The following is a 19,116-nucleotide window of genomic DNA, read 5'->3' as shown; positions in this document are numbered from 1 at the left end:
TTCACCTTTTGGGAGAGAAACAATTTCCCATGTTTGGTTTTTTAAAGGGCCTCTATTTCCTGATTCATAGCATCTTCCAATGAGGAAACTGCAATGCCTCAATAACATAGTGAGGGATAGAAACAGAAGAAATGGAAGAAATATAGGCACAATAAGAGGGTGATAAAACATAATTTGAGTTAGGATATTTAGCACATGTCCTTTTTTCTTTACAATCTGCAATAGAAAGGTCAAGGTCAAAGTCACATTAGGAAGCTCGGTAACAAATACAACACAAGAATCAGAAATAAAAAGAGGTTCAAGTTCCAAATTACTTGAGTCCGAGAAGTCAATTGTAATGAACATTCAATATCTAGAGTTATCCTCTTTTTCCATCTGATGAACCATTGGTGCCAAGACCAAGGAATAGGAGGCGGCAAAGGAGGAGGCACAGGATGAGCACTACTACCACCACAAGTAGGAGGAGAAGAAGAGGAGGGCCCAGCAGTATCAGTTGTAGCCAACACAAGAATAGGCATACAAAAAGGAGTTTGATCTTCATTGACATTCTCCCCTTGAAGAAAAGGATAAAAGGAGGAGAAGAAAGGAGTAGACTTAAAGAATGTGACATCTTTGGACACATCTCTTGCCAGAACAAGGATCATAACAATGGTACCCCTTTTGAACTGAAGAATATCCCAAGAAGACACACTTGATAGACTTGTGGTCAAATTTCAACCTAGAAGGGCTCATAACATGGACAAAGCAGACAAACCCAACGACCTTTTTAGGTGTGAAGATATATTAGGCATTTCTGCTAAATTTTGGCTAATTTGTAGCTTAGATAGTGTTGGGAATCACTTTAATAAATATTTTAGAGCCCCTTAATGGGAAAGTGTTAGAAATATTAGAAAATTTCATGGCAGGAGTATAAACAATGCATGACCCTGTTTTATTTTTCCTTTGGATGGGGAGAGGGTAGGGGACAAATAGATTGCTTGCACCCAAGGATAGATAATTTGAAGGGCAAATTTCTTAAACTACCCCTACTGTTTATCTAATTAACTAACTATACCCTTACTGTTTAACTATTGCCTTGCACCACCCCTACTGTTGCTAACAATTGATTAGCTCTACCCTTGCCATTAGCATCCGTTAATGTTCCGCCAAAACCCATACACACATGGCACTAATTTTTTTTAAAACCCCAACTTTACCCTTCATCCCTTCCCTCTCCCTTCTTCTTCGTCTCCTCCTCCTTCGCCGTTTCTTCCTTTCAGCAGCGCCAAACCTAGCCAGCTAGGGCACAATCCAATAGAAGAGTCATATCGTTTCAAGGTTTCCTGTCTCTAAGAGCTCAGCTTTGTCTTCCTTCTTGTTGGTGGTAAACTGATTACAGAAGAAACATGTTTTGGGAGCTGGGTTTGGGCTGCTAATGGGGCGACATGGTTAAGAAATGACCAGCAGCAGCAAGGACAGAAAAATAATGAAGATGGTGATGAGCACAACACAATGAGACGTGGTTGCTCACAGAGTTTGGTGGGGGTGGTCCTAAGTTCACTAGTGCAGACCCACAATCAGTCCAATCTTTTTTCAGGTTCAGCTTTGGTTCGCATTGTGCTTCAATTTTTCTACTTCTACCGCCACTGTTCTTATGGTGAATTTGGATGCTGACTTAACAACAGCTGGCATAAGAGATTTAAAATGAAGAATTGAATTTTTGGAGAGGAACATCTCTCCAGTGGCCAAGATGTTGGTCAGGTTCAGTTTTGGCGAAATCCAGTCCACTACAAGGAATTTCTACAAAGGTATAGCGGGTGGTCTTTTGTTCTCAGCCGTAGATGCTTCCCTGCTACCGGCCATCGGAGACCATTGCTACAGAAGCTGCTCTCAATTGCACGACCCTATCTTAAAATTCTTCCCAGCTGCAAATGCCGGTCCTTTTCTCCCCACCGTTTTCCCTTCTCCTTCCCTCTCGATTTCGTTCTTTTTCATTATGTTTTCGTCCCTTCCACTATCTCAGAGAGAAGTCAGAATCACAGTCTCGCAGAGGTGAGACCCGGTTACTATCTACTCCCTCCGTCTTGATCTAATTCACTCCTCTGTTGCTTCTAGTTATTCCTACTTGTGTCAGAAGAGGGAAGAAGGGAAGAGAGAGAGAGATGGGATAGCAAAGCAACATTCGCGGTAGCACTCTATTTGGTGTAGTGAGTTTGAAGAAGCTGAACGGGGCCGGCCGAAGTCGGTTACAGGGGGATGAAAACTGTGACTCTGTGAGAAGAAAGAAAGCAAAAAATAAGAGAAAATTGAGAGAGAGAGAGAGAGAGAGAGAGAGGGACTAGAGGTAAGTCCCGTCCTTGGCACCATTTTTCGCATATGAGAGATTTACCCACTTTCACAAGCGGCATGTCCACCAGTAATCAGTTGAGAGAGAAACCATCTGTTAATCTTCCTGAAATTTGGGTTTTATTTTGAAATTTTAAATAATAATGGAGGGCAAATTTGACATTTCGATTTTTTCTGTTAACATTTATGGAAGATGTCAATTATCAGAAACAGTAGGGGTGGTACAAGACAATAGTTTAACAGTAGGGGTATAGTCAGTAAATTAGCTAAACAGTAGGGTTTGTTTAAGAAATTTGCCCTAATTTGAATAAGCATGTTCAAGTATCAAATAGACCAAATGACAAAGAAATAAATTATGAGCTAAAGTTTTAGCAATACTAACAAAACAAGTAATTCATAGATCATCATCACTATCATCTAAACCCTGACCCAACTATACGGGGTCAGCTAAATGAATCCTGTTTCACCATTCTGTTCTGTTTAGTGTCATATCCACTAATAAATTATGAACACTTCTAGCCCCTTCAACTTGTGCCAGATCGCTTCTTTTTACAGGTGTTGTAGATGGCCTTCTATGCATGTGATAAAACCATATTAGTCTATATTCTCTCATTTTATCACCTAGTGGAGCTAATATTAGGTTCCTTCAAATGACTTCATTTCTACCCCTATTTTTTATAGTTTTTCCACTCATCCATCTCACCACAGGTGTTGTAGATGGTCTTCTATGCATGTGATAAAACCATATTAGTCTACATTCTCTCATTCTGTCATCTAGTTGAGCTACTCTTAGTTTCCTTCAAATGATTTCATTTCTACCCCTATTTTTTCTAGTTTTTCTACTCATCCATCTCACAATACGCACTTTTAGTCTATATTCTCTCATTTTATCACCTAGTGGAGCTAATATTAGGTTCCTTCAAATGACTTCATTTCTACCCCTATTTTTTATAGTTTTTCCACTCATCCATCTCACCACAGGTGTTGTAGATGGTCTTCTATGCATGTGATAAAACCATATTAGTCTACATTCTCTCATTCTGTCATCTAGTTGAGCTACTCTTAGTTTCCTTCAAATGATTTCATTTCTACCCCTATTTTTTCTAGTTTTTCTACTCATCCATCTCACAATACGCACTTCTCCCACATTCATTTTTTAGACATGCTGTTTTTTGGCTCCCCAACACCCTACTCCATTATCCATGCAACATTGCTGGCCTTACAACTGTTTTATAGAATCTTCCTGTTTACCTAAGTGGTATTTGCCTCTCGCATAAGACTCCAAACGCATCCCTCTATTTTGCCTACCCTACCCTAACTCTATGGGTGACATCCTCCTCAACCTCTCCCTTGTTATGAATTATTGAATCAAGGTAACAGAATAGGTCACATTAAGTTACCTCTCCCTTGTTATGAATTATTGAATCAACTGTTTTATAGAATTTTCCTGTTTACCTAAGTGGTATTTGCCTCTCGCATAAGACTCCAAATGCATCCCTCTATTTTGCCTACCCTACCCTAACTCTATGGGCGACATCCTCCTCAACCTCTCCCTTGTTATGAATTATTGAATCAAGGTAACAGAATATGTCACATTAAGTTACCTCTTGGTCTCCAATCCTAAGTATACCCTAATTTTCACTCCTATTATTATCAGTATAGCATATATTCTGTTTTAGTCCTACTTATCTTAAAACCTGTTGTTTCTAAGGTATTTGTCCAGAAAGGAAAGCTTCATACAATGGCTCACAGGTTACAGCAGGTATATTTTACAAATGGAAGGTATATGGAGAAACATACCTAAAAATTGGATTGCATCATCAAAGGGTAGACTTTTCTCATCTTGGAGGCAGTAATATGTGAAAGAATTCTTGTAGAGATTTTGGCAAGCAGGTACAGTCTGCATGATAGATAAGAGTGTGTAAGGAAGGTTGAATATAATTTCTTCACTACTCACCAATGAAGATAAAATAAATAAATAATAAACAAAACAGACCATGTTAGGCTCTCTAGTTTTACCAAAAAGACATAAGCATATCTTTCGTAAAATGGTAGAATACATTAAATACTGGAAAACATGACAACATACAATGTAAGAAAGTATATTACACATAAATAGCATGGACATAGAATGGGAAAGATATGCTGCCTTTTTTTTTTTTTTTTGAGAAAAGGTAACACATTGTATTAAAGATAAAAAAAAACACCACCACACTACACAGCAAGAAACTGTGAATACACTATCTTTTTTTTATCAATAACTGTGAATACACTATCTCCACCTCTACAATTATATCTTCTGATTTTTCCAAAGCTTCAAAAATTCTGCCGTTTCTTTCCATCCACACAGTCCAAAAACTTGCCAGAGGAATCACTTTTCAAACTGTTTTTCCATTTTTCCACAGGCTCTTTAGCTGTCAACTGGTTAAAAGCTCCAGAACAGATTTTGGAAAACAAAAGTGTAGCCCAAAAATGTCTAAAACTTTGGACCACAGCCAAACAATAATGCAAAAATAAGTGATCGAAAGATTCCACTTCCTCATTACAGAAGACAGTTAGTGCAAGTAACATAAGAAACTATGAGGTCCAGTATGGACATTGCACCCATTTTAAGTGTGCAAGTAACATAAGAAAGTAAGAAACAAATAGCTAGACATTAAAGTAAAATGGGACAAAAAGGAACTTCCCTTTTTTTTATCAGTGAATTGTACAAAAAGGAACCCCCCTTGCACTAAGGGATGAATCCATATTCTCAAAAATCAAGATGTAAACTTGATTGAATTAAGATGTGAACTTGACTAAATAGTTCTACATTATAAACTAGAAGAAAAGTTTCTTATTTGGGTCGATTATGGTTCTCCCTAAACAAACCACTCTATATGACCAATCCAAGACATCCACTATATGACCTGGTTGGCCACATGTTCAATCCCCCAGTGCACGTGAACCCTACAACTCACCCTGTATTGATGTTTTCCCCAAGATATATTATCTGTCAAAGTTTAAACTCTTAAATTTGAGGATTGCCTACAGAAAAGGGTTTATTCTCAACAATTGGCAAGGAATATTGTAGCTCCATGAAGAGTGCCAAGAGAAACTTGTGGGTTGCTTTTGGGCCACCAACCATTTTTCCATGTGGAAGATTCCTGTGTTATTTAGACATCTTCACTGAATAATCCAACTAGAAAACCCACTCACCAAGAATTAACAGGAAAATATAGAAGTAACATCCAAATATTCTTCATCATATAATGATATTGCACCATGATTACTACCTACAACAAGAAATGCTTAAGTTGGAATAACAGGTAAATGCCCACTACAATTATCAGACTTTCACCAAACTACAAGAGCTTATACAACTCACCAAGTGGAAAGAGAATATCATCATATTCCAGTAGTTTCAAGAAAAGCAAAGTTACTAACCACCCATGTTTTTTCTCTTACTTTTCAGGATTTTCTTTTTCCTCTCATAGTCACTTCCTTAAAATAAACAATCATTGCATACATAAGTAATCACAATTAATGATCTTAATCTCATAAACAAAATACAGACCAACTTAGTTTTCAGAAGCCTTTAATACAGCACAAGTTTGAATTATCAAACAAACAATTGCAGATTTCTCATTTCTCAAAAGGAAAGAATTGAAACTAATACTTCTTTTGTTTAATAAAAAATCTCCCACTTCCAAAAGCCCAAAAACATCAAAAAACAATTGGGAAGAAAAACTTGCAACATAAACACAATACCAGAGAAAACAATCAGCCATATCAAAATGGAAAAAGAAAATATCCTCCACATTAACCTCATCTTAGTTAAACTTCTTAAAGGCCCAAAAGCCATCCTCCATAAGCTCAAACCTTTTTAATCAAAAACAATAGTCATGAAATTTTATTGAGGCAAAGAGAGAAAGTTCCTCCATACCAAAAAATTAGACTGAAAGACTAGTAAAAAACAGCCAATGGATGATATACACTTGCATCATAGTACTATACAGATTATAGATACAATCTCAGGCCTGGTACCCTGCAAACCAATTCATCATAGTACTATACAGATTATAGAGAAAGTTCCTCTATTTACATCTGCCCTTGCTAAAGAATCCACAATGCTGTTGGCAGATCTGGGGTTCATTGGAACAAGTAGTCCATGTTGGTTGCGAAAACCTTTTTTCCCTTACCAAATGCCTTGGGAATGGGAAACCAGGGGGAACCAGGGACTTTATGCCCTTGACCTTACTTCTTGAAGCCCCTGACCATCAATCCTAAGTTTTTTCAGTAGCTAAACCCACAATGTTGCTCATCCTAACATACATCATCCATCACTACTCTGCTGCCCACGAGAAATCAAACACCCTAAACCTCATTTCTCCAATATCAGATATCATGCTGATGCTTAAACATTTTTTATCATTAACAGATCTCTGGAATTTCTATCAAAATTAAGAAAAAGAAAAATGTACAGCTGAAAAGAGTTGATACCCCATCATTTATACAACATAGCCACCTGGCTCACTACCACATAGAAACACATTTCCCCAACCCCCACTGCCTGTCCAGGAAGTGCAGGCCCCCAATATAAACCCACCTGATTTGCCCCTTCTCTAGTTGGTTGATCTGTTAGTGTTAGCTGATCTTCTAACCAGTTTGAAAAAAGTGCTCAGTCTGTTGGCCAGAAATATTGCCTCTCTAATTGAGTGCTAGAGCCCCAATTGTACTTATCCCCTTCCAAGCATCACTGCACCACCACCTGTGAGTCATCTTCCACCTCCAATCTTGTGGGACTCAGACAGCAGCATAATCTTAAGCCTTGGAGAGTGCATTACAACTGTTCAGTATGGGTAATGTTCCCATCTACCATGTGTAGGGGTGGCAATTGAGAAGGAAGGATTAGCTGAACACAATCGCTGTTCAGTGAGCTGTGGAACCAATGATAATTTCCCAAGTCAGTAATAAAATACATGGGACCAGCACCTCTCAGAGTGGGGCCCATGAATTTATTACTGGTGTGGAATATTATCATTGGTTCCACAGCCAGCCAACAGCCATCACATTCAGCTAATCTGAATTAGCAATTGAGCGGATTTGGTTTGGATTGAGTTTCAACCAATCCATCCAACTACCAACCCATCAATGGCCCATTTAAATAAAAACTAAAAGGGTGGAACACAATCCATATCCAACCCACCCAACCCATTAAAATTTGTTATTTACAAGTTACACCATGGTGAACTTCTACGAGGGATCCACATCCAATTGGCTTAGGATATGGTATGGCAAATGGAGCACACTGGAAACGGATGCCTTTAAGGATAAAATACCATATGATGATCTGAAGTAGTTCTGTCCATATGCATTTCCATTCTAAATGGCTACCGCATCAACCTCCTGAGTACCTCAATATTTTAAACGGTTAGCCAACCCCATGACCCAAACCTCCCAACCCATTATGTTTCTAATCCACTGGGACGATGATCCATTAGTAACCGACGTTTAAAACATCCAACCCAACCCACAAATACATGGGTGGATTAGGCAGATTGGGTTGAAAATTGCCACCACTAATTGTAGGTCCTAAGAATACCAAAATCTCCCCTTTAAGGTTTCAAATGCCTAGCCACCACTTTTATGCCTTGACAACCATGGACTAGGATTACCTAGAGTGCAGCCATCAAGAATTTAGCTTTATTTACCTTCTTCCAGGGCCACCTATCCTTGAATTTTCTTTCCCTATGGTACAGACCCAGAAACCATCTGACAACCTCTAAGAATAGAATCAATAGAAACTCCCTTAAATTCTTCTCTAGTGGAGGTCTAACAAGCAAGTCTCACTGTTGCTAGATCGATGAGAATAAATGGCCTCTCGCTCCTTATTGCTAAATATTCATGAATTTCTCCCATTCCTAATCTTCCCCAAAATGATTCCCTCCCGTGCAAGTCCATATTAAACTCTCAAATTCTTCTCTTTCTAGGATTTTTTGGGATATTAGTTCATCAATCATATAGTTGGGATATTATCCAACCCAACCCAATATAGTTGGGATAAGGCTTGATCATAGATTTGGAAATAGTGTCAAAAGAATTTAAGGATGCAAAACAAATCAACTTTGACAATGATTGGGAGGAAATGGTGAAGGAGATAATGGCAAGTAAGCCATACAAAGAAGGCTTGTAATGGTAGATTTGATTAAGGTGGTCTTGCCCCTAGGGAAAATAATTGCATTTCTATGTTGAGTGTTTCTTCTCAAATGTCTCAACAACCAGTACCCAAGACTCATGTTAATCTGAGCTTGCTCCAAACAGAGTTACACCATATTCCCAAGGGACCAGTACCCAAGACTCATGTTAATCTGAGTTTGCTCCAAACAGAGTTACACCATATTCCCAAGGGAGGTGGTCAATCTCATGCTCAAACATTCAACCATAACTTCCCACTTCTTTCTCTACCATTTTAATATCTGCCAGCTTTCAGACATGAATACCTCCAAAATACTCCACAATACCTTTCAAATCCAACATTGAGTTTCCCTTGTTTCAAAAAGCAGATTTTTTTTTCTTTTTTTTTTTATCAATTCAAAAAGTAGATGTTGTTGGTAGCAACCTATACACGCAACCCCTGAGCCCACTTCTTATACCTAGATGGCTGGACCCAAAAATCTTCCTCCAATTAATGTTATCACTCGTAAACCTTCTACGGAATCACCCTGCATACCCCAGAAAACCCTTGTCAACTTACAAGGGAAAACACTCTAACAGATGTAATGAACCAGTGTACATATTTCACCAAATTAGAGCCCGTTTTCTTTAACTGTAGTGGTATATTTAATATCATTGCGTTACGTGACTTTACTGACAAAATTCTCATTTAGAATCTAAATATCATGTCAAATTTTAAACTTCATGCTAATCACGACAAACAAGTAGAGGCACCTAATTGAACAAAGTTAAAACCTTGAAACCTCTAAAAATAAAAACAAAAATACTAGCAGCCAAAACCTCAAGTTCAATGAAATTGCAAACCCCATTTAAATACATGATATACGAACATATGTGCGTGTATACATTGCTGGACTGCTTCGTGTGATTCAAGCAATTATTTTCTGTCTGAAACAAATATTGTGCTATGAAATGAAAAGAAAAATAGTGATAAGCAACATTCAGTAACCGTTACACTTGTAATCATCTAAAGGACATGAAGAAACGTAGACTCGATCACATGTACTAGCTACGAATACTCGAAATCAATAGGGGGAGAGGGGAGAGAGAGAAGGAGAGAGACTAACATTAAGAATGCGAGAGATCCCCTGAGTCTTGAGAAGCTCGGCTCGAGACGCGTTATCGTAGCTGCCCAAGTAAAGAAAGTCAGGCAAGACCTCCGATGGAAAAGCACTTGTTTGAATGCCCAATTTTTCAGATGAAGCGGGAATCCGATGGCCACAAACCCCACAAACTTCCCCTTCTTCGTACTTGTGATAATGCCCACAAACCCCGCATGGGTTCTCTCTCTCCCTCTTCCTCATGATTAAATACAACGATCACAACAGACCCAGATGACGAAAACGGCCTCGCAGATCGGAACAACTTAAACCAGAGTGTGACGAAGGCAGCCCAGGAGATAAAGAGGAAGAAATTCAGTGGAGCTGAATATGGACAGATGGATAGACGCATAGATCTGTTTTCTGTATTAGGATTAGGAAAAGCTTAATTTACTAGACTTTAGATCGAATCGATTGTCCCAACCCAATTGAGTAATTTAGAACTCTTTAGATTTAGTAATGAAAACCCCTTAGATTTAAGTTTGTAATGAAAACCCCTTAGATTTAAGTTTGTCTCAGTCTCTCAGATGCTGTCCTTGTCGGCACCAGCTAGAAACCGTAAATAAAAGGATTTTCCCTAGAGTTCGATGGAGTGTTTACGCAGCCTTCTATGCTTTTCGGTTGGTCAGAGGCCCCACTCTACCTATCTTTCCATTCTGGGTAAAGGGTCCCCTATATTTTGGAAGTTTGACCATTAGCCCCGTATATCATCCCTATTTTTTCTTTTTACACTAAACCCCTTACACTTTGGTAAATTCATTATACCATCCGTCTGCTCCTCGGTCCTCACCATGTGAATATGTGATTGGGCACAGATATGCAATGTTCATCCTTTTGTTTGTATCTGATCGTCTGATGTTTTATGTTCATCTGACTGCAACAATATAGATACGAGTCGAAGGACACCTGTACATAGAAGTATATTAAAAATTTTTTTGGTAATATATATTAAAATTGGACGTGTGACAAAACTTTTCCTCTGTTATGTAAATGAGGAACTACACATCATACAAGAAACATACACAAAGACTGCATTCAGGTTTGAGATCTTTCTTTTGGATACCAAAACAGGGGCTCCGCCCCATTGTCCCTTTCAACCTATCCTTGAATGACGAAGATCTTTTAATGTTTTACATTGAACAGGTTATTCAAGTGGTAGTAACAACTCAGTTCATGTACCATAACACAAACCTTCGTTTCAGGTAAACTCTCTGTTCGAAAACCGCATTTTAGATGGCAAAACAGGGCTCCGCCCCATTCTCCCTCTACCTATTCGGGAAATATCATTTTATCTCAAACAGTTCAACTATTTCTTCTAATATCATTTTTAGGTGAATTCCATTGCATTCTTCATCTAATCTCAACAGTTCATTGCTTTTGTTTGAGAAACCAAGTCTCTTCAGTTGCAGCCAGACCCAGTTTTGTGCTATCAATTATCTCCATTTTTCTAAGTGGAAGTTGAATGTAACATACAGTATATATCTGCTGCAATGGTAGATTTTAGAAGCACAACACCATCGAGGCCTTTTAAGAGGATTGGGAGCTGTCTTTGGTCACATGAACAACTATCGACAGAACAACGAAGGCATGTGAAGATAAACAGATCCCCACAACGACTTACCTGAGTTGGAGAAACGAAGATGAAATTTTCCTTGCAAATGTAACCTGACACAACCTGTCCACGATGGATGAATAGATCGTAATGAGGACTTGAGGATAGCCTACTGCCTACCCAATTGGAGATGAATAGATTGTTGTCGGTGTTGGTAGTTCCATTAGAACCATATAGATGAGTTTCTAGATACATAAATCCGCCTGTTACTGTTAGGATTTTTGCTTAGACAAAGTAGGAGTTTCTACTTTCCTTTTTAACGTCCCTTTTCTCACTCTCAATTTTCTTCATTCCTTTACAAGCCAACCAATGACTGGAACAGCAATAAAACCTGACGAGATTTCGTTCAGAATGGCCATTGGCCATTTTCGGATTAATTGGGCTTGGGCGATTTGAAGTAATTGGTTGCGTATAGACCTTCTATACATTCGCGTAAGGACAAACGTGTATTGTTCACCCGTTGTCAATCCATGTAAATGGGTTTCCAACTTTCTACTGGACAGACCGGTCCTTACTTCGATCCAAACGGTTTTTCAAATACATTCTCATGTTTGAGTCAATTAAACAAAATTTTAAGGTTCTTCGATAAAAAAAAAATTACGGTTTTAAAATTCATTATTACATATAAAATTAATTTACATTAGAATCAATGCAATTTATTTAATAAAAATTAGTACTTCAAAAAATATAACTTCATAATTAATATACTTACAAGAACTAATAAAATTAATAACATTTAATAAAAAATAATCAAGCAATAATATATAAAAACAAATTTATTAATATATTATTAAATAAAGTTCAATAAGATTTATTAAACAAAATTAGTATTTAATAGAAAATAATAAAATCTCAATTTATTATTATTCCAAAATAATGTTAATATAAAATAAAACTAAAATTAAAACTATTATGAAAAAGTAATTAATAACTAAATTCCAAACAATTCCATTAATTTTATTAAATTAAAATTTTTTAAAGTTTCATATTTATCTATTTTCTCATTTTTGTATTTTTTCTTAATTTCTTTTGTTTTAAAAATATAAAACAATAATAGAGATTAATAAAGTTGTACACTATTACGGAGAGACCTTTGGGTTATCCAAGGTCTCTTATTTTAATTCCTGTTATCATTACATTTAAAAAAAAACATTTAAGACAGAGAGAGAGAGAGAGTAGTAATAATATAAATCAATGTTTTTAAAATCGACCTGGACAACAAACCAGTCAGAGGTCCAGTTCACGGGTTGAACGGTCCAATTGTTCGAACTAAACGGATGACCCATTCTAACAAAAAATAAAACAAATTAAAAAAAATAAAAACAGCCAAAACCATTAGACGATTCAAACAGTTTGATCGCACGAGTCAGCGGTTTGTTGACCAAATCAATGGTTTTTGCCAAAACAACGGTTCTGGGGTAAAACGAAACCGGTCACCTGACCGGTTCTCGGTTATTTCGGTCTAGTCCAGTTTTAAAACCACGATATAAATCAAATAATATAAATAGGTTGAGGTTAAACAATCAAAAAATTATTAATTTAAAAATCACTAAACTTTCACTAAAAATAAATATTAACAAAACTTAGTAAATATTAAATATGTGTTTCAATTACACTTAATAAACGCTAATAAAGATAAGAAATTTAAATCTAAAAATATTAATTGGTAGTTTTAATAGTATTATTAGATAACTTATGACTTGAGACCTTAATATAACATTAAGAAAAAATATTAATTGAAATTTTAAAATACCAACATTTAATTAAAAATCTGAAAATTTGTGAAAAACCTAAACATAATTAAATACAAAAAATTATCGAAAACTAACAATATTTTATATTAATAAGGGTATTTACTGAAAACAATTAAAATATAAAAATACAATTAATAGTATTTTATTATTAAAAAATGCATAAGCTAGAAATTATTGAAAAAATATTGAAAATTAACTGTAATTTTTAATAACTATGGTGTTTATTTAGTAATTTAATTTATTTTTACTTAAAGCAAATGCAAATTAATTTTGTAGTGAATAATATGCAGAAATAAATAATGAAAACACTGAAAATTATTGAAAAATACTCATATGCAAAAATTATTGAGTAATAATGAAAAAACACCAAAAATTAATTAAAAATCCAAAAATTCTGATAAACCTAAAGCTTAATTAAAATACTACAAATAATGAAAAAAATTAAATTAAATATATTTTATTGCAAAAAATACTGAATACTAATGAAAAAATAATGTATTTTAATTATTAATAGTAATATAATTAAGCTCATGGAAACTAACTGATCTTAGCTTGATGATATGTTTCTGCAACTCCAACAACTGATCTTAGCTTAGCAACAGTCAATCCTAAGATTAGAGAGCCAAGTAATTCAGCTCATGGAAACTAACCTACAATTGGAGAATGATTCAATGCTTAGTCAGTCAGTTGTCGACCCCAGAACTGAATCCCTAGGTCTTCCCCAACACCTTATGACTTCTAATGTCCAACACTTAGAAAATGCTGGAGAAATTTTGACTCTTCAAAGTGGAGAAAAGTTTGAAGACTTGTATGAGTCTAGAAGTCCTTTTGCCTACTCAGAACAAAATTGTTGTACAATAAATGTAAATAAAAACCCCGAAGAAACAGGTCTAGTCACAACGAATGACCCGACGAAGGAAGCTAATATTTTAAAAAAGTCTCCTCGCTCATTACGGTCTTGGCCTACTGTTGAACATTTCCAAGAGCTAAAGAATGAACCACCCGTGCCTTCTCTTGAATCTCCTCTGCAACTAGAATTAAAACCCTTGTCGAACTCCCTTAAGTATGTGTTTCTAGGACCCGACAAACACTACCAGTAAATATAGCAATTGATTTAACCCTTATACAAGAAGAGAATCTGACTGATGTCTTAAAAGAGTATAGGGGTGCCATTGGTTGGTCAGTGACTAACCTGAAAGGGATTAATCCGTCCATTTGTATGCACCATATTTATATGGAGGAGGGATCCAAACCGAGTAGGGAAATGCAAAAGCGGTTGAACCCAAATATGAGAGAAGTGGTCAAGCAAGAAATAGTCAAGTGGTTGGATACAGGTATTATCTACCCAATTTTAGATAGCAGTTGGGTAAATCCTACGCAAGTGGTGCCTAAGAAAGCTGGACTCACCATGGTCACCACTGATCAAGGTGATGTGATCCCCACCTGACTTACCATGGGATGACGAGTATGCATTGACTTCAGGAAACTCAATGCAGCCACGAAAAAAGATCAGTTCCCTCTTCCCTTTATTGACCAGATTCTGGAAAAACATGTAAGGCAAAAATATTTATGCTTCTTATATGGGTATTCTAGGTATAACCAAGTAATCATTTACCCTAAAGACCAAGAGAAAACTACTATCACCTGTCCATATGGCACATTTTCCTTCCGAAGAATGTCATTTGGATTATATAATGCCCCAACAACCTTTCAGAAGTGTATGGTGGCAATTTTCTCGAAAATGCTAGGTGACTTTCTGGAAATATTTATGGATGATTTCTCTGTCTTTGGGGATTCCTTTGAAACTTGTCTCGAACACTTATGAAAAGTTCTTCAACGATGTGTTGAGACAAACTTGGTACTTAGTTGGGAGAAGAGTCACTTCGTGGTCTAAGAGGGTATTGTCTTAGGCCACATAGTTTCTAAATGAGGGATCGAGATAGATAAGGCAAAAGTTGACCTAATTTCTAAACTCCCACCTCCCACCTCTGTCAAGCAAATCCGCTCATTTCTTGGACATGTTGGTTTCTATAGTAGGTTCATTAAGGATTTTCCCAAGATTCCTAGGCCTCTATGCAATCTTTTGGTGAAGGATGTCCCATTTAATTTCGGCGAGGCTTGTTTTAAGGCTTTTGATTATCTGAAAGGGGCACTGACCAAAGCCCCAAACCTTCACCCACCCGACTGGTCAATGCCCTTCGAAATAATGCGTGATGCCTCTGACTACGCCATCAGAGTAGTTGTGGGAGAAAGGGTGAATAAATGTCAGGTGGTAACCACACCCTATCTGAGGCCCAGTTAAATTGCACCACTACTGAGAAAGAATTGTTAGCTGCAGTATTTGCTCTGAAAAAGTTTGGCCATACCTATTGGGTACCAAAGTTGTTGTATATTCTGACCACTCGGCCTTAAGACATTTGTTGTCTAAGAAATAGGCCAAACCTAGGCTCATTAGATGGGTCCTTCTTTTGCAAGAATTTGTCCTTGAGATTCAAGATGAAAAGGGCTCTTAAAGTGTAGTAGTTGATCTTCTATCCATAATTCAAATTGAAAAGAGTGAGCATGTGCATGACTATTCCTTTCCAGAAGAACACCTCATGGTTGTTTCCCATAGTACACCCCCATGGTTTGCTCATATTGTCAACTATTTAGCGGTGAGTAAAATTCCTGATGGGTGGTCCAAGAATGAGGACAGATTCTTCTCACAATTCAAATATTATTTCTCTGAAGACCCTGAGCTATTTCATATCTGTTCGGATCAAGTAATCTGAAGATGCATCATCGAGTCTAAACACCAAAGTATCCTTAATTTTTGTCACACTCCTGCTTGTGAGCAGCACTTTAAGGATACTCATGCTTTTAGTAAAAATTGTCTAAGATGCTGAGCTATTGGGAACATGTCCCGTAGAGAAGTGATGCCACTTAATCCCATTCTAACTGTAGAAATCTTCGACGTTTGGGTAATGATTTCATGGGACCGTTTCCACCATCATCCGGTCACGAATACATCCTAGTAGTCGTTGATTATGTGTCGAAATGGATTGAGTCGGTAGCAACACAGACCAATGACCACAAAGTTGTAATGATATTTGTTCAAAAGAACTTTTTCTCTGGGTTTGAGTGTCTGTGAGCAATCATTAGTGATGGGGGGTCACAATTTACTAATGCGCAATTCCGTACTTTACTCCGCAAATACGAAATCACTCATAAGATAGCAAACCCCCTACCATCCCCAAACAAATGGTCAAGTGAAAGTTTCCAATCGGGAAATTAAGAGTATTCTGCAAAAATCCGTTAGGCCTAACCGAAAAGATTGGCCCGACAAATTGGATGATGCACTTTGGGCTTATCGGACGACGTATAAAACTCTCATTGGAATATCTCCTTATAGGCTAATCTTCGGCAAAGCTTGTCATCTTCCAGTAGAATTAGAGCATCGGGCTTATTGGGCCATCAAAAAGATTAATTTCGATCTAACCCAAGCTGGATCTCACCAAGCTCTGCAATTAAGTGAGCTGGAAAAACTTTTCAATGAAGCTTATGAAAGCTCTCGCATTTATAAAGCCAAAATGAAAGTGTTCCATGATAAAAACATTTCAAGAAAAACATTGGAACCTGGTTAAAAAGTTTTGCTCTTTAATTCTAAGTTATGGTTGTTTCAGGAAAATTAAACTCCAAATGGGATCGGTCGTTTGTTGTTGATAAAGTGTTTAAGCATGATGTGGTTAGAATAGTTGATCCTAAGAATGGAATCATGGTCAAGGTCAATGGTCAAAGGCTTAAACCATACATAGGAGTATATGAGATTAAAGGAGTTGAGAACTTTAGTTTGAATTATCCAATTGCATCTGGTAGAAGACGTTAAACTTAGCGCTGGTTGGATCCCAACGAAGTTTTATTTTAGTTGTCTTGTTAGAATTTGTCTTTTCTTTTGAATAAGTTTTAGAATCCAGTTGGCAAATCCTGAACCACTATTGAATCCTTACCTCTTAATTGTTCCCTTTGGCCCATGTCCCTTTTGCATCTTTCTAGTCATGCCATTGGGGATAATGGCATTTCAGTTGGGGGTGAGGAAAGAGGGAAAATTTTGAAAAAATAAGAGAAAATAAAAAAAAATGAGAAGCTAAGCCTTTAAATATGTAGAATTAAAATTTCAAAGAAAAATTTTAAAATTTTCCCATTAAAAGAGATCTCCGAACAGAAAAGTTGATGAAACTGATAAAAGAATATTGAATTTTGTAGAGGTTGGTGGCAATTGATAGGAGTTAAATTGGTCTTGTTTGAATGTTGTTGAAAATGGTTAAATATTGAAAATACTCTCAAGTTTGCCCCTGTAAAGATAAGAAGAGAAAGATTGAGAAATTGTATGAAAAAATCTTCAAATTAATAGAGATAGTGGGCTACTCCGAACAGTGTTGAAATTTACACAAAAAAAAGAAAAAAAATGAGAAAATAAAAGGTCTATGGACACCCTAGACTTAGTAATCGGGTCTCTTCACCTAAGTTAAATGTTGAGATTCACGTCAAACGGTAAAGGGAATGCCAAAGACACTTACCTAACACTTAGTAACCGGGCATCTTCACCTAAGTTAAGTGTCGAGATTCGCGTCAAACAGTGGAAGGTAGCAATAAAAATGTGTGTGCATATCAAGTTCAATGGTAGAAATTCACTGTCATAAATGATAAGAAGAATATCCGCCTAATTTTAAAAATCAATCTCAACTTATCAAGACAATTTGCAAATGGAAGGGTATATAAGATTTTTAGGCCAAGTTTCTGTAATGTTCAAAGCATGATGGTTTTATCCCTTAAACCGAATATTGATCTATACAAAGTTTGAGAATTCTAGAATCAGGATACTTGGCTAATTTTGTTAAGAATGGTCTTGTCATGGGAATGATCTCTTTACTCAGTGTAATTTTAAGGCTGCATTGCTAAGGGACTAGCAATGGTTAAGTTTGGGGGTTTGATAATTCTGTATTTTGATATCTTAAAGGCATCATTTTAGGGTATTTTAGACCTTAGACTAATTAATGTGTACCATTTTTTCAGTAAAATTCGACGTTGTGACCTTTGAGGGTCCCTGTGCAAATTCTGGGTAAAAACTAAAAATTTTACAAAGTTTTCTGCAGATTTTGGGAAGCTGGTGAGAATTCCAGTTGAGAGAGGGGGTGTTTCTATGAAAAATTGAGCACAGGAGGGCGCTTACTATCTGCTAAACCAAGAAAGGCGCCCCTCCTACTCTATTAGCATACACCCCTCTCCTTAGCAAACCCTAGGGCACCTCCCCACTCATTTTTTTCACCTCTAACAAACCCTAACCACCCCTAACTGCTAAATCTTCACCTTCCACTCCTCTCTAACATCTAATCTCAACCATCCAATCCTTAGCAACCTCTCATGCCCTTAGATCTTCACTCTCTATCTCAAACACTCACCCTAGGGCACCACTGACTCCTTTTAATCTCCACCTTTCAGCCCTAGGCACCCAAATCTCCACCATTCAATCCTATGAGCTTAAATCCCAATCTTCCATACTTATAGGCACCCTCTCCTTTTCACTCTAGTTGTAGAATCCCTCTAGTTTAATCCTAACCCTCCATTCCTAAACCCTAAGGGTGCCCATTTTCTACATAGACCCACTAGTCGTCACGGGCCCTTGAGAAGGGGTTGGTTAACCCAATTCACAAGGCTAAGGCTTCTTGAGGGGTTCAAGGGTTACAGGAAGGAGGATGCCCAGTTCTTGTCAGGAGGGGTTCCTATAAGCTGTTCATCTAACCTGCAACTACCGCCACTAGAGCTGATCCACCATTTTTATTTTGTTTTATTTTCTTTCTTTTTGTTATTCAGTTTTTATAGCAATTTAATTTTTGCAGATCTAAATTCGCCTAGTTCAAGGCTAAGGTGTCTCGAGGGGTTGGAGGGTAGAACGGAGAAAGAATGGCTTGTAGTTTATCTTCCCAGAAAGCTACCACCATTGGTTCCAAATTTCAACATATTTTTATTTATTTTCTTGTTAATTTCAATTTTATTTAATTTCTTATTTTTTTTCTATTTTGAATATTTAATTTCAGCTTTAAAAATTTTATGTTCTTATTTTCTACAAATC

The 19,116-nt window shown here is 36.9% G+C and overlaps 1 protein-coding gene across 1 annotated transcript in view; it reads right to left on the bottom strand.

Moving 5' to 3' along the window:
- Positions 1-10,220, bottom strand: part of LOC148875198 (protein-tyrosine-phosphatase IBR5-like) — a 35,531-nt gene extending 25,311 nt beyond the window's left edge. The window contains exons 1-2 of the mRNA XM_088964315.1: positions 9,609-10,220; positions 4,126-4,225 (exon numbers count right to left, since the gene is read on the bottom strand). Coding sequence (XP_088820441.1) covers positions 4,126-4,225; positions 9,609-9,845 — 337 coding nt within the window. The 5' untranslated portion in view covers positions 9,846-10,220. The remainder of the gene's footprint in view (positions 1-4,125; positions 4,226-9,608) is intronic.
- Positions 10,221-19,116: the final 8,896 nt, after the last annotated feature.

This window comes from Nelumbo lutea, chromosome 1 (genome assembly GCF_056320005.1).
Source record: "Nelumbo lutea isolate HS-2025 chromosome 1, American lotus-T2T, whole genome shotgun sequence".
NCBI classification, from domain to species: domain Eukaryota; kingdom Viridiplantae; phylum Streptophyta; class Magnoliopsida; order Proteales; family Nelumbonaceae; genus Nelumbo; species Nelumbo lutea.
This window is presented reverse-complemented; position numbering and strand designations above follow the sequence as displayed.